Here is a 20,717-nt window from a genome sequence, read left to right as displayed (position 1 = left end):
TTTTTTATTTTAGTGATGCGGATGAGGAAACTTTTGGTATATTGTGATCGGGTCGCAAAAAAGCATAAATATATCTCATATTGTCTATCATGACAAAATAAGTTCTAGGTTTTCCCATTTCAACGATTACAACGGAGCAATCTTTTATTATCGGAGAAAATACATTAGATGAGAGACGTTCTAGCTTAAGAACCACAAATTTGGAAGCCCAATGTTTGCTCAACGATTGACCAAAACAGCTTGCCGAACACATGATGTTAAAAGTGATAAAGAATAAAAAGATAAAAACTGAGCGAACATTCAGAACAACGACATGAAGAAATATAAGCGAATAAGCAAGATGGAGCCTTGAAAGAATGAACAAAACAAAAGAAGTTTTGGAGTAAGACCTGGGCACGATCTGTGATTGCAGAGGCCAAAGAGTGGCAAAAATTATGATAATTAGAACTCGAGATTTATGACGATAAATTATTGATAATACCATATTTTAGGAGTCCTAATTATGGTTTGATTTATTGTATAATTTTGGAGATAAGCATTTTTCTTAAAAAATAATAATTTTTTTTAAAAAAAAGAACATTAAGAAATTAAGAGCTAAATCGGAGCAAGACCCGGTGATTAATTGAGCACGAACCCATACCCGAACCACCGAGTTCACAATCCGGACCGTAACCGACCACGGACAAGCCATTTCTGAGTCAGGATTTTTCTCGACCCAGACCGAGCCCAGTCGGTGGCCAGGTCTACTCAATTATGCTCAAACCATTTTATTTTTACTTTAAAGAATAACCCACCCATTTTGGGGCACATTTTCCCCCTTCAAAACATCTTTAACCAAAAACTCCGCCTCCATGAATTTTTGCCTTTGCAATTCATATAAATAATTTTCTCAAACAAAATTCAAGAAATCCAATCAAATTACGAGAATCTACACAAAAATGTGTATTTAAATCTTGAATCCCTTTATTCTACTGCAGAAGTAACACCCCACCATCGCCGGGCCAGCCTTTCCTTCAGATGGCGGGTCTGCACACCTCACTCCGGCCCCAATTACCGTCCTCCGCCACCAACCACCAGTCCTTCGCCGCGAAACTTCTCCTTCTTCTAACCCTTCTCCCCCTCTCCCTCGCGGTCTTTGCTTTTCTCCTTCAGTGGCGCGGCGGAGGCGTGGATGATCCCATTTCCCGATGGTCTCCTGATGAATCGTACAAGTTCCCCGGCATGGACTCCTCCCCTCTGGCTACTGTTGGGCATTCCTCTTCATCTCACTCTTCCGATTGCTCCACGCTGTTGGGACACTCCAATTCAGCCTCGTTTCCGTATTTTAGGGACTGGAAGTACAAGTTCGACCCCGATCTTAAACCCAAGGTTTTTCTTTTCTGTTTATTTTTGGTGGGTTGATCTTTTGTGGGTTATTCTGATTTTGGCTACCTGTGAAAAGGCTGCTTGTGTTTTCGTGAGGGAAGGCTAGATTTGAGGTGATTTGGAGTTTGGGGAGTGGCGTTTGAACGTTACGGTGATTCAATCTGAATAGTTCTTTTCATGGATTTTTTTATTATTTCTAATTTCTGTGATCCAAACCATTCAGTTGAAAATGAAATAACGAGCGACGGTGCATTTAAATTTATGGAACATATATATTATTTCTGGATCATTTCTAATTTTCTGACTTGTTACAAGTATGCGAAGCTGGTGGGAGTGATTCCTAGTTTCTTGAACACAAAGCTTATTGTTTTATGAGAAATTAGTAGGTTCTACAAGTCTACAACTCGTTTTACAGAACTGGAGTTTGAGATTTGTTTTGGGACCAAGGTATGTATGATGATGAGGGAAAATTGATAGTAAAACAATTGCCACTAATGCTTGACTTAGTGCTCGCTAGTTCTCTTTTAAGATCCTTTTTCATTAGACCTCAAAGCTACATTTTAATAACCAAAGGGAGGATTGGCTGGCTGGGTGGTTTCATGGAAATTTTCAGAATTTGCAGATCAATTAGGTTTATTATGTATAGATGGCTTCAGCATCATGCGTCTCTCATGTCATTTGGTTTCTTTGAAAGTGATGTGCATCCCGTTCAAGTTTCAAACTCAAGGTTTCGTTATGTTCCTCGACATCCTGATATAATTTTGACCTTTTCTCTTTGAAATTGGTCCAATGTCCAATTTTAAATTTTCATTCCTAAAAGTTTTTAGTCGGACGTTGGTTGTTATTGATCTTATTTTTGCTATGCCACAAGTAGATATGCATCACGACAAGTACATCTGCTAGCTTGGAGCAAATTCTGCCCTGGATGTTCTATCATAAAGTTATTGGGGTGTCAACTTTCTTTCTCTTTGTCGAAGGAAGGGCCGCATCTCCTCCTGTATCCAAAGTCCTTGAATCCATTCATGTGAGTTTGTATCCATCATCGTGGCTGCTTTATTCCTTTAGCTATCTATATTTCTTGATCTACTAGGCAGTTTACCTTAGCAATAAGTATTTTCTCATAAAGTTATCGTGTTTGCTATTTAATATTTGAAAATCATATAGCTATCTCGATCTTGAAGGCCAATAAACCGATCAATACATGAGAGGCATGATAACCTGGTTTGTAACCAATTGAACTCGAATTCAAACCTTTTATTATATTTAAAATAAATATTATCTTTATATGTTGTAGAAACGTTGTTATTCCTAGCTTGAGTTTTTGGTTTTTCAGTCGCACTTGAGCTCATAAATTTTCATATGCTCTACTCACTTGTACCTTGAGGCAGTCACTTGAATAAAAAATCACATAAGAATTAAGATTCATGGGATGATCACCTGGTTCATGGTTTGTGCTTTAAGAGTAAAACACGGTTAGATTGGTTCAGCTCATCGATGTATTCCTAGCTTGCATCCTCAAGCTGAACATTTTTGTCAACTCTGCTGGTTCAATACCTTAGATTTGCTGGATCTCAATTGCCTTGTCGAAAATGAGAATAATTGGATATGGTGCATTTTAGACACAAGATACCTTATGAGTATCCTTTAGCTGACTATGGAGCACTTCTCCCACAGTGACTTGCATACCAAATGCTGTAAGTAATCTGAATTTTCTATGCCTTTGTTGTAAATAAATGTCCGGTTGCTTAGTTCTGTTATGCCATAATTAGAGTAAATTTTGAGATACTCTCAACTAAATTAAATGTCTTTATAAGCATGACTTTGTTTAATGTACATGCCAGCATGTGAGAAGAAACTGAGTCCAGATTTTGTCCGGTCTCAAGACTGTTAGAAGTGTTCCATTTTGACCTCATAGAAAACTCATATGTCGTTCCCTCTACATTGTCTACTGAGATACCGATTTAGATTGGGGTCTTATTTCAAAATATGCTGGGTAGATAAAAACATTTTCGACAGCTACTTTCTGCCTAAATCACCCCATTTCTGTTGCACCTTCTCACATCTACCAGGGAGAATGAATGCCATTGGTGGATAGTTTATTCAACTATTTCCTGTTTTGCTTTGGTCTATTGATAATGTGGTGTTAATTGTACCTGTAAGTGTCAATTTTATGTTTTTTGCAGGGGGTCAAAGTGATTTACAGAACCAAAGATCTAGAAGAGCAACAAGCTAGGAGGTAAATCACGTGAGCTTTGTGAGTTTAGACATTACGAGTTAAAAATTTGTGATTTAAAAGGAATTTTCCACATTCTCTTTATTTATTTCATCTACTTGACATCATGAGTGGAAGTTTAGGGCTTAGTGAGTCAAGTATTAGTGCATTTCTTGAGTTTTGTTAATCTATGGTTAACTTGTTGATTCACATCCCTAGGTTAACGAATTAGCTCCCTACAACCAGCTCTGTGCTTAAATTTTACAAATCTACATATAATAGCAGCAAATTTTACAAATCTACATATAATAGCAGTTGCTATTGGTATATTAAAAATGACAAGCTTTTCCTGTTGCTGCTTCAGCCGAATCTGGAATGAATCTTGGCTGTCAAGTTTCTTTTACAAGCCTTGCAATTATGAGCTTTTTGTGAAGCAATCTCTTAACATGGAGATGGCTATTGTCATGGCAAGGGTATGAATGATTACAAACATGGATGAATTTAACACGGGTTTTTTTAATTAAAGAGCAAGTGATATTTTCTACATATTATGAGTTCAGGATGCTGGCATGGACTGGATACTTCATCTAGACACTGATGAATTGATACACCCAGCTGGTGGTCGAGAATATTCGTTGAGGCAACTGTTACTTGATGTGCCTAGCCATGTGGACATGGTTGTCTTTCCCAACTATGTAAGCAGTTTGTTGTCATTGTTTCTTTACTTCTGTGTGTCTGACATATATAATCTACTCTTTCATACATGTCCAAGTTTTATTCTGGTGCATTATCAATATTAGTTGGAGCATCGAGTCAAATAGGATTATAGGAATAACATTATTTTATCACCAAATTACACATACTTACCCTCCTATGCTCTTGTCAGGAGAGCAGTGTCGAACGAGATGATGTCAAGGAACCTTTCACGGAGGTAATTCTTCAAATGTCTTATTTTTCCTCTCAGTGAAATTGATTGCTTTATGTTTCCTTTCCTAATATGATTCCAAATTTGGGAATGGTACGTGGCTATCTTCGGTACCTTCTATTATAATATTATTTTAAAAAAAACTTGTGCATGATTACTATTGATTTGAAAAAGTAGCATTTACCTCATTTGACCTTCCTGAACTTATAAAACTGAGTTTGCTTTGGATTTAATGGGCAAAGTTTGGAAATTTAATAGAGTTTTTGCAGAAGTTTGTTTGGAGGAATTAGTAAGGTTTGTTGTAACTAGCTATTCTTCTTTTTTCTGCCTGTCATATAGGTATCGATGTTCAAGAGAAACTATGATCATTTAACAAAAGACACTTATTTCGGAATGTATAAGGAATCAACTCGTGGCAATCCAAACTACTTTTTGACTTATGGAAATGGGAAATCGATTGCTCGAGTTCAAGATCATCTTCGCCCCAATGGTGCACACAGATGGCACAATTACATGAAAACTCCAAGGTATGAATCCTTGTTATTTAAAGATTTGTGTTTGTTTTAATTTCCGTATATCCATTTTTTCCATCCTCTCGGTTGTGGCATGGAAACCACACAGTTACATTCATCTAGTCAGCTTTGTGGTTGCATTTGGCAGTGAGATCAAATTTGAAGAGGCTGCGGTCTTGCATTATACATATGCCAAGTTCTCTGACTTGACTTCTAGGCGCGACCGCTGTGGTTGTAAGCCTACTAAAGAGGATGTCAAGCGATGTTTTATGTTGGAATTTGATAGAGATGTGAGCGTCGACTACCTTCATCATCATCATTATTATTTTGTTATTTATTTAGCTCCTTCCATTGTGGTAACGATGAACTTCCTTTAAAATAAAGATATTTTGGGACCTATAGTAGATTAATATGGTATGGGACATTTGGTCCTAAAGTTTAGTGGAAACAAAGCTAACACATGGTAAATCACTGATGATGCCACGGCAACAAATCTCTGATACTGATGCACTGGTCCTGATGTTATCATAATGACTTGACAAGCATGTTTAGTTTTAAAATGGTGTGCAAGTATGACTTAACAAGCATGTTTAGTTTTAAAATAGTGTGCAAGTCTAGAAAGATGTAATTTGATTTTATTACCCGTTTTACCATTTGTATTGTATGTGATGAGGATATCTAATCTGATCAGAAAATTATCAAATGTTGAATCCAATCCTTATTATAGTATTATTTTTGCAATGGTGGGATCACTTATATTGTGTCTATTATTTTTTTGAAATGCAAATTCTGCAGTAATATTTTTTTCCGAAGTTTAAGTAGTAGAGTGTACATTTTACAATCAAAACTTAAGCATTCACTTGTCAATGATGCAATATGTTCTGTGAATTTACTGAAATTTTTGACATCCGAAAATGAAATAGTTTGCTAGACTTCCGTTGACCAGAGACCATCGAATTTTTGCTGCCATGGGGATATCGATTAGTTGAATTGATTTGGTATTTTATCGTTCTCGGTCTGTTTCGGTTTTTGTCATGCTGACAACTTTGCTTCTTTTTTCAGGCATTTATAATTGCTTCAACTGCTACAGAGGAGGAGATGCTAAACTGGTAATAACTGCCTAAAATACTTGAGTTTTTTTTTCTGCCCATGATTTACCCCGTTTACTTGGAGTTTGTGTAACAGGATTTATATTCATATACCAGCAATTGTTTGGTTTATTTCCTGTACTTCTCAATTTAGTTGAACTATCTTACTTTACTGCAACAGGTATCGCGAGCATGTTGTGTGGACTGATAGAACCATAAATCTGAAATTATTGAGGAAGGGCATTTTAACGCGAATTTATGCTCCTATGGTAAGTTCAAAATCCAGTCACTCAAGCTTGGATGAGAAATTTTTTTTTACCTAAATGTTCACGACGTTTTCTAATTTATGCTCTTTGCCCTGATATATACCAGACCATCATTCAAGGTTTGAGGGAATCTGGCATATTTGAATCCATAATTGCATCTGCTCACAAATCTGAGTCGAAAACCAAATTCTTAGCATCCATTGAGAGCAACAATTCCTCTTTTGCTGCTGCTTCTGTCTCACTTCCATCAAGAAAGATAGGCAGAAATAAAGTTTCTCAAGAAACATCCAGAAAAGCACTTGAAACTACTTCGTATCTTTTTCATGAAGTAGCTATCCCACCGTTATCTCCCCCGGTAATGAATGAAGACCTAACGATTGAAGCATGATTCTCTTGCAAGATTGCTGGATTTTTCCTTTCTGTTATACCACTGAAATGAGGAGAATTGGGTTTCTCCTGTGTAGTAGAGGGAAAGATTAAGCAAGAAGCGGGTTTAAACGTGTTTCAATCTGTGGCTATTCCCGATCATTATTACCCAAGCGGAGGTTTACGTTGTGACGCTAAGACAGAGAAGGGGGAGGGGTTGAGGGCTGAGGGGAGGTGTTTCTTGCAATATCAGCTCCACAACTCCGTGTTTTAGAGACATTGATTGATATGTATTGAATTTAGAAACATGGGGCATTCATGAATATGATTCTTGTTGATGTACAGTAAAAATGGAGCTTAATTTGCGTCAGCTGTGGTACATATGTTTAATTCTTGTTTCTGTACGTGTTTTAAACGTCAAATACTCAAATATTAATATGCTGGTTCGTGACCAACCAATCAATATACTTGTTTGTCACATTGGAAGCATGAGTGAATGCATCAATATCAATTACTAAATTCATAAAACTATTTGCAGATTGTAGGTGCAAAACCAGTAGCTACTAAATCGACTTTAAAGGACTCAAGTTTTCAGCTTAATGGAAGAAGCTAGCAGAGTACATCCAAATTCCGATGCCGCTTACTTGAGTCTTGAGTTGCCTGGATTATTTTGCAGAGAATGTGTTACATATAGACAGTATATATCTAAAAGATGAAAGAAAATAGGATTAGTGAGATCCTGACGTATATAAAACAGAGTACATCAACTCATTAGAAACCAGTGAGGATCAAGATGTGCGTCACGTAAAATTCGTCAAACACCCCGGATAATAATATAACGATATGTATGGGTATAACAAAGCTTGGTACGTGATATAATAACATTAATCGTGTGGGATCCTTACAATATGCCAAAAGTTTGATAGGTACATGTAATAGTATAGAGATGACAGTGTAATTTTTGATTCAAGTCAAGGTGAACACATGGTCTCCTTGTTCCCTACTCCAGTTATGTGGTTTGGTAATCTAGCTTTTGGGGTGAAAATGGAAACCCATGAAGTCAAGAAATATATGGCATTCTTTGAAAGCCGACAATACTAACAAATACTGTATGTTGCAGCAAAAGAGGAGAAAAGAATTGACAAAAAACAGCAAAAGAGAAGAAATGGTAGTATATTTCATGTTTCTTTTCACAATTCAAAAAGCGGAAATTCGTGATACTCGAAATTTCTCTACCCCTATTTGGTTCGTGTGGTATTTGTTGGAGTTTGAAGCTTTAAAACTTTAAAAACATATGGCAGATTGAGGGAGATTGCGTTCTACAAAATAAACAGTGGTCATTCTTTGGATTGTGGTTATTCATGTTGTTTCCTCCTCAACTTCATATACAAAAGCTAATAATATATATGATATATCCATGTTATTTGTTTTTGGCAATTTGATAAAGTCTGGTTCATAGTTTTCATGAGATTGTGCTTATGGTAGAAGACATCCGCTGTAGCTTTTGGGTTTTATTGGAATTATATTGAGCATGATATCACCTGCATGGAGGGAGAGATGATGATCTTAAGACATGATCAAGTGAAGTGACTCTGATAGACCGACTAGAGATGTAAGCAAATCAAGCAGAATCGAACAATATAAGACTCGAGCTCGGCTCGTTTAAGATATATAAGCTCGAGCTTTATCAAGAGGTTTGAGATCGGCTCGTTTTGAAATTACTAAAATCGAGAATACCTCAAGCTCAGTTAGTTAATAATAGCTTCATTTATCATGTTAACGAGTCTGGTTCGAGCTGACTCGTTAAGCGGGCTCATTTTTTGAGCTCATCAAAGCATGCAATTGAGCTCCAGTTTGTGTTTTATGCGAGCTCGTTAAAGATAAAATCAAGTCGAGCATACAATATAATGTATCTCTCTATAAATTAATTTTATATTAAGGTATAAAAGAGTAAATTCATTCATAACTAACCAAAACGAGAAATCTAACAACTAAAAAACATAAACTCAAACATCATTGAACATCTCAAAACACAATATCTAACTAAAAGTTCAAAATATCATTCATTATTTAAATTGATTTGTTATTTCATTCATAAATAAAAATATAAGTACAATTCTAGTAGTTAAGTTTTAATGAATTAACAAGTTTCATTGTGTAAAATTCATTCAACATGTTTTAAATTGAATTTTTTTTCTTGTTCCATTACAAAATTTATTGATCCAATCATCATTCATTAGACATATTAAACAATTAAATATGATTATTTCAAAAAAATAAACAATTAAATATGATTATGTTATCATACAATTCGATTCATTTCAATCATCACATAATAAACTACATCTTGTTAAATAAAAGTGAATTCACAATTCTAAGTTTAAATCTGTCACGCCCCGAGCCCGGTCCTGCGCCTGCGTGACTGCACAATGGGTCCCTATAGCAACTACTTCGTATTCGTCCCCGCTTTACGAAAATGATTAACCCAAGTTGCTATAGAAGTCCATTGTAAGCCATTATAAACTCATTTTAAATCTTTCATTTTTAATATATGAGACAAGGGTATCACAATCACCCCTCTTTCAGAACGCGACGTCCTCGTCGCGGCCTGACCTCTCGATCCACCAGCACCGAGAATCTAGAGGTGGCTCCTACAGGTTCAAGAGTTGGCTCCCGTCATGTAGCACTTTGCCCCGCAGGTTCAAGAGGTGGCTCCCATGCACGTAGCACTTTGCCCTGCATAACACTTATTTCTCGGTGTTTCATGCCGGTGACCGGCTCTGATACCATTTTGTCACGCCCGGAGCCCGGTCCCGCGCCTGCATGACTGCACAATGGGCCCCTATAGCAACTACTTCGTATTCGTCATCGCTTTACGAAAATGATTAACCCAAGTTGCTATAGAAGTCCATTGTAAGTCATTATAAACTCATTTTAAATCTTTCATTTTTAAGATATAAGACAAGGGTATCACAAAATCATAATAAGTTCCATATCATTAACTCATATTTATTAATAGCGAATGTCGTATCAATTTAATATATATATATATATATATATATATATATATATATATATATATATATATATATATATATATATATATTTCAAGTAATTTGCTTTAAATGGTTCATAAATCATACTAAGATTTGATTTTACCATTTATTTGAAAAATGATAAGCCTAATTTTATTAATCTAAATCTATAAAATTGTATTATTATTCTATGAATTCTCTTGATTATATGTAATTATTTAATTGATTTCTCTAGATATGCCAATGTGGCCATGCTATTATAAAATTTGAATAATATTTTATTTATTTATCATGCTAGTTTTAAAAAAGAATGTTTCAACATAATATATACAAGTTTATTCAAATTTACAATCGGCTTAGTGGTTCAAGTTCATATTATTTTAATGTGTTCAGTCTTTTTAAATGAATTAGTTAGTACATTTTTGCTGAATTTTATTTATTGATCATGCTAGTTTTTTAAATAATATTTTATTATAATAGTTCGTGACTTACTCAACGTGCTTATGGTTCAGTGGTGTAAATTTTGAGAGAAAAAAAATAAGTTGATGCATTCCTGTTATTTTATTTATTATGATTTAAAAAACATTTTAGTATAATGATCTGCATTTTAAATACAAAAATACAATCGTGGCTAAGTGACGATAATTTATATTTTTTCAACAAAGTCTTATGTTCAAATCCTTCTAAATTCATCAGTATTAATATGTTTATTTGTCAACTCAACAAATGAGCCGAGATCGAGATCTAGCTCGAGCTCACGAGCCATATAGTCGAGCATATTCACGAATATGTAGAGGAGTCAAGCCCAAACAAAATAAATGAGTCGAACTCGAGCTTGTGAGCCATATCTTCGTAAACAGTAAAAAGCCGAGCTCAAACTCGCAAAGATCACGAGCCGAATATTCTTAAGCTCGAGATCGGTTTGATTAAATTGTCGAGTTGGGCTTCATAAGATTAAAGATGATCTCGAACGACGAATAGCTTGCAACCGACTTGGTTCTTTTATATTTCTAAGGCCAGCCATCATTTTCATTTTCTTGTTTTGACTTATTTGTAAATATATTTATGTTACAAGGATAAAAAAATAAATATTTACATCGACAGCAAAATCCTGATTTGTCCAATTTTTAATTTTTTTTATTCACTTTTTTTATTTCATAAATCAGTCTCCCAGAGTACAAGGTCTCTCATGACATCAAAGAAAGTCTATTGCCCCCTAAATCACTCGGCCCCTGATTGAAGTAGACTAGGTAGATATAAATATTTTCAAGTCTTGGGAAGAGTTACCCATTGGACGAAGTAAAACAAGGCAGTGACAACCCCCACCGCGGTTTGTTTCACCCTGTCCGTGCAGGCAATACAATGAACGGCCCGGATCACTTCACATGAGTGATCCGAGCCCACCTCCCTGTAAAAAAATAAAAAATTGACTCGAAAAAATCCGAGCCGTTGAATCGACCCCTGCGAACAATGCCCGCAAGGGTAGGGTCGACCGAACCACGAACCGCAACGTTTAACACTGAATCACAATCAAATTTCTTAATGGTAAAATAAGAACTGACAAGCTTCAGTCTAAAAAGAACCAAGTCTGCAGCATTCAGAAATGTTACTTGTTATAAACTTGATGTGAGGACAGGAATAATGTCATAAATGGAATTGCCCTGCTATATCAGCTCTTTGACACGAGCAAAATGACTGTAAGCTTAAATATTAGCCTACAAAATAGCAGTTTTCCCTCATAACTTGACCCGTATGCGTATTTAAAACGATATTGTAAGTGTCGAGAGGGCCTCGGCCATCTAGGTTGTTGAATTTTTAATAAATTTTTTTATAGATAATTATATATAATCATGCAATATAATTATAAATAATCATCACTTTTTATGTAATACATGAAATTAAATAATATTTATGCATAAAAAGTTTCATATAATATAATACAATACAAATAAATATATAAATACAAACTAACAAGATAATTATGATGGTTGTTGATGGTGACGGCGGCTGACGCCAGTTTGGGGGCGGTGGTGGCTGATGATAAAGGATACTTGAAAAAAGAGAGTGAACGATGTTTTTATTATATCTAATGTTTTAAATTGATTGACTTTGACTTATTTTTAAAATTATTTGATTTTGACAAGTTGACTAGGATTTTACAATCATTGATCACCCTGATCGTCAGCTCGGCATTTACAACAGTGATCTAAAAGAACAATATTATTATTATTCCATGTACAAAAATAGAATCAGACTCTGGCCTATGAATGCACATTGCTACACAGGAAACTCTAGTTTTACAACCTGGTATATACATACCTTAAAAGCTAGGTGACCCACAAGAACAAAGTCAAGAAGAGCTTTCAAATTTGTCAGCCCTCCATTGTTTAAAGACCATATTTTTCAAGCAATCACCGCACCATCTGTCTCTAATGTCTTTAAGTCTTCACAGTTTAAATTGCTCATATCCTCAGAAAATAATTCCATAAAATAAACCAAATGAGGCCCGACTACCAGAGAGTGATTCCTTAATAAGCAAAACAAGATATTGCACAATATATTTTCTATTATACGGTATATCAGAAGGTCTTACCAACGAGCCATGGGGGTGGAGCTGCTGAAGTTTGGAAAAAACGGTGGGCCAATATTGAAGCCTCAATCTCATAAAAAGTATTGTATTCTTCACCAACAGAGACTAGCCTTATACTCCAAACAATAAAGTTAAGTTCGGCCCATGTTTTATGGTATCTACTGATATTGAATCCTTGAGAATTAGTGCCCACTTGCTTTGATTTTGAAATATTTGCTCACTGTGATAAGATCTATCCCAAGGGATAACTCTAATCGGAGCAATTTGAAACAAGTCAGGTTAATCCAATCAACTCATTTTTACTTTTTATCAGCCACGTACATCTTTTGCATTTTCAATTGGCAAGAGTGTACAGCCCTTTGACTTCAGTTTTGACTCCAAACCGAAAAATTTAAGACTGGACAGCACCAAATCTGATGTCTTCTTTTTCATATGGTCTATAAGTATTTCATCGTAGGCTATTACATCAGCTTCACTCAGAAAATTGCGCTCTCTCATATTTAAGAAAATCTTTCTTGCCTCTTCAATTGTTCCATGCTTACATGTGCCAAAGATGACTGCCGAGTAAATGATACTGTTTGGAAGACATCCTTGTTCGATCATTTCATTTATGAGTTCACATACCACTACAGCATCATTTTTCCTGCAAGCATGGACGACAGCGAGGGTGTACTTGAATTCCATAGGACCACTAGTCACATTGGCCAAGCAATCGCGAATAAGCAACATAGCAGCATCAATCTCTCCTAGTCGAGAAAGGCCCTTAACAAGAGAATAATAAGCAGCAACAGAAGGAACTGAGGACATTTCTTTTATTTTGTTGTACCATGTGCACGCTTCGTGTACATCTCCCACTTCAACAAAGCATAAAACTGCATTGCTGTAAGTTGATGCATCAGGTACCAAGTCAGAAGAATCTTTGAGCTCGTGGAACAGTGCTAATGCCTTCTTTTCCTCCCCATTTTTTACAACAGCCTCAATAAGAACATTGTAAATTGGAGTACTCACGTATCCTTTCACTTTCAAGTATTTAAACACTTCTAAAGCCATCATTGTTGTACCAGCCTCATCCAGCATAAAAGAAAAAAATTTGAGTAAATCATCCATAACAGGAAAACCTAATTTATTCATTCGCTCAAGCAATTTAAAAAAATCATCCATCCTGTTCAACTCTGCATAAGACTTCAAAATTGGGTTGACAGTATAAAAATCTGGCTGGAGATCCTCTTGAATTGTTGCTTGAAAAAGCTTATATGCTCTCCCAACCAGTTTTGCTGCACATAGCCCTCTTATTAGGGTGTTATACACTGCCAAATCAGCACGATATCCCGAATCAATTAAGTCTTTAAGCAGATCACAGGCTGAACCTACTTTCCCATCTGCCACATAAGCTTCAATCAGAGATCCGTAAATAGCCCTGTCGATCAAATATTTCCTCTCTTTCATCTCCTTGAACATTTCATAGCCTTTGTTAACCTGGTTCCCTTTACAAAGTGCCATAACTAAAGTTGAATAGGCCATGACGTCTGGTTCAACACGATCCTTTCGCATTTCCCCCCAAATCCTCAAACAACCTTCCAAATTTCCCTTCAATACCAGCGCTCTTACCATTGCTGTGTACGCAAATACATCTGGCTTGCACAGATTCTTCCTCATCTGATCCAAAAGGTCAAACATTTCATCCAGGCGTCCAGCTTTGCACAAACCCTTGATCAAAATCATGAAAGTGACGTTATCTTCGGTCAAATCATCCTTCTTGAAATCATTATAAACTGAGATGGCTAAATCTAAATGATCAGTTTTTACCAAGGCATCCATTATTCTGTTATATAAAAAGACTCTTGGCTTTACTCCAAATTTCTTCATTTTCTCATACACATAGTGAACCCTCAGACCCCTGTTTGCATCCGAGTGCATCCTAATCAAGATTTCAAACTGTTTTTCACTAGGCGGCTTCCCTTGCATATGCATCAGCTCAGGAACCTGATCAGCATCCCGGAAATGATTAGATCGATTCAAAAGATAGGCATAGGCATTGTAACAAGCAAAGTCATGCCTATAACCTTTCTGCTTGCCTGAACAATCAAATGAAGAAAAATCCATTTATATCACAATTTCATGCCAGAAGACAACTAACAAACACAACTGCAGATGACCACTATTCTAATATCCGTCCCATGGAAATTAATATAATGCATTTACAACTGTCGACATGTCCGTGGGTCCTCTGCTTTATACAATGAAAAGAAAGACTTTGCAAGAGCAACAAATTGATTCATATATATCTATTTGTTATTGATGTACTAAAACAGGTTGGCAAACATAATTGTATAACATGACATACTATATCCACATAAAGATAAAGCAATGGCACTTGCAAGATAAAAATTAACAATGTTCGGCCGTATATATAGCACCAAAGGACCAGGGAATGTCATGGGTATGGATAATTGTGGAAGTAAGAACATAAGAAAATAACCTGGAGTACATAAGCAAAGCAAATCCAACTTAAGTAAAAGAGAGAATCACCCCCATTCTTCTGCTCCTCTTTCCAAAGAAGAAAAACGATAATTGAAAAACTACATTGAAATAGTACATAGTACTATCAACAGTTAAAGGAAACAACAGGAGTAACCAGGCTTACCAAGAAACATATCTGGAAAAGAACAAAATTGAAAAATATGAAATGAAGGATTTTTTTTCCTTATCAAGAATGACTAGATGACAAGCAGAGGCATATGCTCGCATAGGCACAACCTCCGCCGAAGATTTATTGGACCATGTTTACAACAAGAATTCTAACATGATGTATACTTTTCACATACTTGCTTGCAAACAATATCCACAATACATATTCGACTATTTGCATTACAATGGGAAAGAAAAATTTTATTGCATACCAGCCCAATCAAAAAACTTGGAGGATAGCCTCTGATCAATATTGGGAAATTTCAGAACCTCCGTCACCAGCTTTGGCGTCACCCGGCGCAGCCTATTGAGCTCTTCCACGAGCGGCGGACCCCAGCGCTTGTGTTTTCTGAACGAGTCCACAATGTATCTAGCAATGGGAGATAGATATTTCGCCAAGGAGAAGAATACCTCTGATGGGTCTTTCACAGTACAGCTGCTTCCCATTGCTCTTTTCATCTGGGTCCCACTTTTGGAGATCAAATGAATCGTGTCTTGCGGAGGTGGGCTGGGTCAGCCTCTTAAGGGTGATGGATTGGCGGTTGGAGAAGAGACCACCGCGGACCGTAGGCCGGTTCTGGGTTGGTTTCCGGTGGCCATAGAAGAAGTAGGGTTTGTGGGGTTTGGTCAGTGCCGCCGGCGAGTTTTGTGGCGGCATTTTTCGATCAGTAGTCCGAGGAATCTAAAGCTCCTAACCCATGGTTTCCTTGGAAGATTAATAAAAAGTAGACCTCCTCGCCCTTGTTTGTCAAATTCCCACTTTACCCTTTTCTTAACTAATTTAAAATCATTATTTAAGTAATAAAAAAGACTTAAACGCTTAAACAGAAGATTTGTTCTAGTTTTCCCTTCCTTCAACAGCTCACGTTCCCTCCGACAGACGTGCCCATTTTCTCAGTTTTTTTCTTAGACTCTCCTTTCTTCTCAAAGCACAGAGACGATGGATTGGGCAGATTGATTTCTCGATTGCGTGTGAATTCATCAGTCATAAACCATATATTTGAATGATAAACACTAGGTCAAACTCTCATTTTTGTTGCATAGTTGTGATCTTTTTATGTTAGAAAATTCAAGTTTTATGGATTTGTTTTCCTACTTTTTTATATAGTTGAGAATTTACAATACTAAATTTACAGGTATGTTTTCCTACCTCACAATCATAATGCTTCAGAAAATGTTAGGAGCTAAATGCATCCATTAATTTAATGGTGATAGATAGAAGCTTGAACTTCGAAACACTTGATCGGTCGCTGAGTTGATTGGGTTCATAAATTTCCCAATTTGAACTTAACAGCTCTAAAAAAAAAGAAATGACAGAGAATGGATACTATAAGAGAGAATGAATTTGATACAATATCAATAGCAATTCATATTAGATAAATAATGATTTAAAACAAAAGTTTACATATTGTTATCAAGTATAGCATAATTCTTTTGTTATTGGAACAACTTTCATAAATTTAATGAAATTTTGTTATTTCAGTTTTTGGATGGATTAAATATATTATCCATGTCTATATCCAACTAAAGGCATCAACCAACTGAAATTCCTAAAGGAGAAAAAAAATCAGAGATGGTTGCACACAAGATTTAGGTATGTTCATTATTTCTTTAGAAATTTCATGAATTTTAACATATTCAGTTTGTTAATGAATTAACCAATAAGCATGCCTGTAGATTGAAATGATTGAGTTGTTGATATTATTGATTGACTTTGTCTCAATCTTTCAATATCAAAGATTTCATGTAATCTATGAATTTTGAAGTTGATTATTTTTTTCGATCAAGATCTCTTCTCTTTGAAACTTCTTGTTGGTAGAACGAAGAATGTCGGAGATGGTTGCACAAAAGATTTGGGTATGTTCATTTTTGTTTTGAAAAATATTTATTTTTTGTATTGCTCTTTAAATTTCATGAATTTGACATAATTGAGTATTTAATTTATTGATACTACTAGTTGACTTGATTAATTTTTTTCAGGTTAATCTTCAATCTCAACTATCAGAGGAGAAGTATTTTAGTTGCAAGTTAAGTGTACATTCCAAATATCAAAAAGTCAGTGAATTTATATTAGATTGCTTGAATGAGCAGGACATGGACTTCATGGTTGAAAACACACAATTTGGCAATCTGATCAAGTATGCTGCGGATTATAACTTATCTAGTCAGATTTTATGGTTTATGGTGATGAGACAAGTGTATGCAACAGACGATGATGAAATGTGGTTTGTTGTAAATGATAGACCAGTCAGGTTTTCTAGAATGGAGTATGCATTGATAACAGGGTTGGATTGTTCTGATAATTTTCCTGATGAAGTAGTAGAAGTTTCAGACTTTTGTGATAGATATTTTCAAGGTAGTGATAAAGTATCTGTGAAGGAAGTTGAGATGAAGTTGAAGGATTTGAAAACTGTGGATAAGTTGTTGAGTATAGAGAGAGTGAAGATGGCTTGTTTGTACTTCGTCTGTGGTGTACTATGGCCTATAGCTCCAGTTAAGAATCCTCAAGTTGATAAAGAGATTTTTAGCCTGATTGATGATTTTGATGTTTTTTGATGTTTTTAATAAGTACCCTTGGGGTACAATAGCTTTCAAAGGAGCTGTTTGTGATTTAAAGCTTGATTTGAAGAAAAAAGAAGTTGCGTTGAGCAAAAAAACAGAAAACGATAAGTTTTCGAACAGTGGAACCCATGATATGGTTGGATTCATCAATCCGCTACAGGTAATTAATTTTTTTTTTTTTTGCATTTTTCCATATGATTCGAATATGGTTGATTATATGTGTTTTTATAATTTTTGAATTTAGATTATTGCATACGAATGCGTTCGTGGTATTGGGGAGCGTTTTGCGAAACAAAGAGAAGGAGACAATACATCTCTTCCACGCATGTGCCAATGGATTTCCAACAACTGGTCAAAAAAAAATCTCCTAGATATATTGACATTTTAGATGCATCAAAGAGTGGTAAAAAGGTTAGTGTATTTAGCATATAATTTAGTTTTATTAATATATTTTCTATTTGTGTATTACTAATTTAAAATATGTTAAATTTACAGATTGTTAGGAGTATTTTATCGCCTACAGATGAAGAATCTATTGCTCCTTATATTAGAAATATTTCCATTGAAGATTCTTGTACAGATTCCTATTTGTCTTATATTAATTCATTGTTGTTGGAGGGAAAATCTGTGTACTGCACTAAGAATCCCACTGTTTTTGAATCTAAAGTGACCATTCAATCCAAAAAAGAAGTCCATGAAAGGAAACTTTGTCCCAAAAATAAGTCAAAGAGGTCTTCTAAACTTTGTCCATCCAAGAAAGCACTAGAAAAACAATCCCATCAAGTCGAACGAGATGATGTCCTCGGCAAATCAGATACTAGTGGACAAGTTAAAGCTTTACAAGAGCACGTGGACAGAAAATTTGTGGAGTTGAAAGATATGATTTCAAATTTGGATAGCAAACTTAAACGTGTAATGGAAGTTTTGAACATTTCAAGTTCATCTTTGCATAATCTAAGAAAAAGAAGACCCATGAAAAATTTAAGCTTTGTGAGTTTTAAAATGTTAGAGATAATTATTTATCTGATTATAATAATATGTTTTTTTTAATTGTAGGTGAGCCAGGGACAACTGTTTCCAATCAAGGAGTGACTCTTGGGCAAGAGACGATTGTTGAGCCATCCATATCTCCTCTTACACATTTTGGTATATTTTCTTTTAAATCCAAATTGTCGTATGCTTTTTTATTACACCAATGATATTTAATTTGTTAAATCATAGATAACCCTGTCAAAGATGTAACTTCTGTCAATCAAGACTTGAATGAAGGAATGAGCCGAGAGGAAGAAGTGTTTGATCCACTTAACAACGCCATGCATCATCGTACGCTTGATTTTCAAATTTTATTTAAACGTTTACATATTTTTATTTAACTTGATTTATTTGTTGAATCGTAGATGAGCCACCTTCCACCAAACGACAACGATAATAATCATTTGAAATAATCATTTATTTTATTATGATACAATACTATGTGTTAGGTGAGCCACAAAAGACCTATATCGTTGAATGTGGTGATAAAGAAGCTGCACATGCTAGCCTAGTTGGTGCTGGTGATGTAGCAACTATGTTTGTGAACGATAATCCATTACCACAGGAAATCACACCATCTCTCGTAGTTCACAAGGGTATGTGTTGTACTTTATTCTTATTTTTTTGGAATTATGATTTGACGATATGTACTAGTATCTAAAACACATGCATTACATATGTAGATGCTCGGAAGAGTACGAAATCTCAATTTTGTCGCTCTCCATATGTACAGCTACCCGAGACACCTGCTTTGGCAGCACTTGGTTATACCGGTCCTTACAATGGTTCATTTGAACCGGTGCAATGTGTTTCCATTAAGAAAGTATTGCCAGCTGTTACTAAAGAAATAAGTAGATTGAATGATCTATCTAAAGCAGGTGTGTTTGGATCATATTACAAGTCATGGTTTACGGACCTTCTCAATCCGAGGCACTGGCTCGATCAAAGCGTGAGTAGGATTTTGTGTTCTATTTATTTTCTAATCATAATATTATATATATAACATGCTTCCAACATGTGCAGCACATACAAGAGAGCATGTACGGTCTATATGTGTTGCAGAAGACATACCCACATTTGGTAAAACAGGATGTTGCCATAATGGATCCATATTGTTCTCAAGATATAGTCTTCGCATATCGTAATGCTCCTGATGATTTTGAAAATAGCAAGTGGAAAAATTTATTTCACTATGTTGATGGATATTGTCGTCGTTGGAGTTCGGTACCATGGGCAAATGCATCTTTCATATTGATACCATTAAATTTGCCTATACATTGGGTAGCAGTTGTAGTGAACGTGAAAGATGGAATCACTACTATGTATGATTGCAATCATTGTTGCTACACAGATGGTGAAATGAATGTTTATATTGAGCCGGTAGAAGATGTAGTTCAACATCTTCTACATTATTGCAAAGTCAAGATTCCAGACATTTGGACAGTATCACGGCCCAAAGATTTTCCGCAAAATGCCAGCAGGTATGTTTTTGAATTTTTGGATTTTTTTTAAAAAAATACACGATCTATTATATAATTTGATCTCGATATAATTTTATAAGTTTAAAATAATTTATTTTGCAGTTCTGATTGCGGTGCATGGATGATCAAGACATTTGAGGTGGAGTTATCTCAGCAGTCTCCATATTCATTGAATGATCAAATTGTGAATTCATATAGAAAATATTTAGCAACATCTGTATGGTATGGTGAATGGATTTTATAAAGTTGCAATGATTTTGTATGAGCTCGGATGTAATAGATTTGAAATTGGTTTGTCGAAGTGATGTATAGGTGTGTTGGACCGACTGAAATGCATGTTGCACCAACTGAAATAATTTATTAACCGACGAAACATATTCATTAACCGACTAATAAAACCCATGGAACCAACTGAAAATTTTATTAATCGACTGAAACATATGAATTAACTGACTGATAAAACCTACAGAACCAACTGGAATATTTTTATAACCGACTGAAACATATGCAATAACCCACCGATTAAACCCATTGAACCAACTGATATATTTTTTTTATTCGACTGAAACATATGATATAACCGACTGATAAAACC

At 35.4% G+C, this 20,717-nt stretch overlaps 4 protein-coding genes and 1 long non-coding RNA gene across 5 annotated transcripts; 4 read left to right on the top strand and 1 right to left on the bottom strand.

Annotated features, from left to right (window-relative positions):
• Nucleotides 1-800: 800 nt before the first annotated feature.
• On the top strand, nt 801-7,138 carry LOC140809052 (glycosyltransferase-like At2g41451). The gene is made up of 11 exons (XM_073166519.1): nt 801-1,368; nt 2,240-2,389; nt 3,549-3,601; nt 3,942-4,050; nt 4,138-4,272; nt 4,464-4,508; nt 4,842-5,029; nt 5,163-5,304; nt 6,077-6,123; nt 6,284-6,371; nt 6,475-7,138. Exons 1-11 carry the CDS (start codon nt 1,018-1,020, stop codon nt 6,754-6,756), a joined length of 1,590 nt encoding a protein of 529 aa, XP_073022620.1. The 5' UTR covers nt 801-1,017; the 3' UTR covers nt 6,757-7,138.
• A 4,782-nt stretch (nt 7,139-11,920) lies between these two features.
• Nucleotides 11,921-15,750, bottom strand: LOC140810889 (pentatricopeptide repeat-containing protein At4g20740). The gene is given in 3 exon segments (XM_073168795.1): nt 11,921-14,434; nt 15,260-15,476; nt 15,478-15,750. Coding segments are annotated over 3 exon segments (2,211 nt in total). The 5' UTR covers nt 15,706-15,750; the 3' UTR covers nt 11,921-12,668.
• A 664-nt stretch (nt 15,751-16,414) lies between these two features.
• LOC140810892 (uncharacterized) lies at nt 16,415-19,036 on the top strand. The gene is made up of 6 exons (XR_012113336.1): nt 16,415-16,641; nt 17,617-17,769; nt 17,854-18,020; nt 18,666-18,755; nt 18,831-18,932; nt 19,007-19,036. It is a non-coding gene; the product is annotated as an uncharacterized lncRNA (long non-coding RNA).
• LOC140809061 (uncharacterized) lies at nt 16,587-17,603 on the top strand. Its single transcript, XM_073166526.1, has 2 exons — nt 16,587-16,904; nt 17,028-17,603. Exons 1-2 carry the CDS (start codon nt 16,875-16,877, stop codon nt 17,601-17,603), a joined length of 606 nt encoding a protein of 201 aa, XP_073022627.1. The 5' UTR covers nt 16,587-16,874.
• Nucleotides 19,037-19,068: 32 nt separating the features above from the next.
• On the top strand, nt 19,069-20,381 carry LOC140810391 (uncharacterized). The gene is made up of 5 exons (XM_073168258.1): nt 19,069-19,237; nt 19,325-19,447; nt 19,520-19,590; nt 19,665-20,122; nt 20,225-20,381. Exons 1-5 carry the CDS (start codon nt 19,069-19,071, stop codon nt 20,364-20,366), a joined length of 963 nt encoding a protein of 320 aa, XP_073024359.1. The 3' UTR covers nt 20,367-20,381.
• Nucleotides 20,382-20,717: the final 336 nt, after the last annotated feature.

The sequence above is a fragment of the Primulina eburnea genome, chromosome 13 (assembly GCF_022965805.1).
Source record: "Primulina eburnea isolate SZY01 chromosome 13, ASM2296580v1, whole genome shotgun sequence".
NCBI classification, from domain to species: domain Eukaryota; kingdom Viridiplantae; phylum Streptophyta; class Magnoliopsida; order Lamiales; family Gesneriaceae; genus Primulina; species Primulina eburnea.
This window is presented reverse-complemented; position numbering and strand designations above follow the sequence as displayed.

What these genes read in the sequence shown, in the direction of transcription:
- LOC140809061 (XM_073166526.1), top strand. Translation starts at nt 16,875, where the DNA reads ATGTCGGAGATGGTTGCACAAAAGATTTGG. An exon ending in TGGTTGCACAAAAGATTTGG is followed by an intron (nt 16,905 to 17,027) that starts GTATGTTCATTT and finishes AATTTTTTTCAG; the next exon opens with GTTAATCTTCAATCTCAACT.
- LOC140810391 (XM_073168258.1), top strand. Translation starts at nt 19,069, where the DNA reads ATGATACAATACTATGTGTTAGGTGAGCCACAAAAGACCTATATCGTT. An exon ending in TTCATTTGAACCGGTGCAAT is followed by an intron (nt 19,448 to 19,519) that starts GTGTTTCCATTA and finishes TATCTAAAGCAG; the next exon opens with GTGTGTTTGGATCATATTAC. An exon ending in GGCACTGGCTCGATCAAAGC is followed by an intron (nt 19,591 to 19,664) that starts GTGAGTAGGATT and finishes CAACATGTGCAG; the next exon opens with CACATACAAGAGAGCATGTA.
- LOC140809052 (XM_073166519.1), top strand. Translation starts at nt 1,018, where the DNA reads ATGGCGGGTCTGCACACCTCACTCCGGCCCCAATTACCGTCCTCCGCC. An exon ending in TGGCTATTGTCATGGCAAGG is followed by an intron (nt 4,051 to 4,137) that starts GTATGAATGATT and finishes TTATGAGTTCAG; the next exon opens with GATGCTGGCATGGACTGGAT. An exon ending in TGTTGGAATTTGATAGAGAT is followed by an intron (nt 5,305 to 6,076) that starts GTGAGCGTCGAC and finishes TTCTTTTTTCAG; the next exon opens with GCATTTATAATTGCTTCAAC.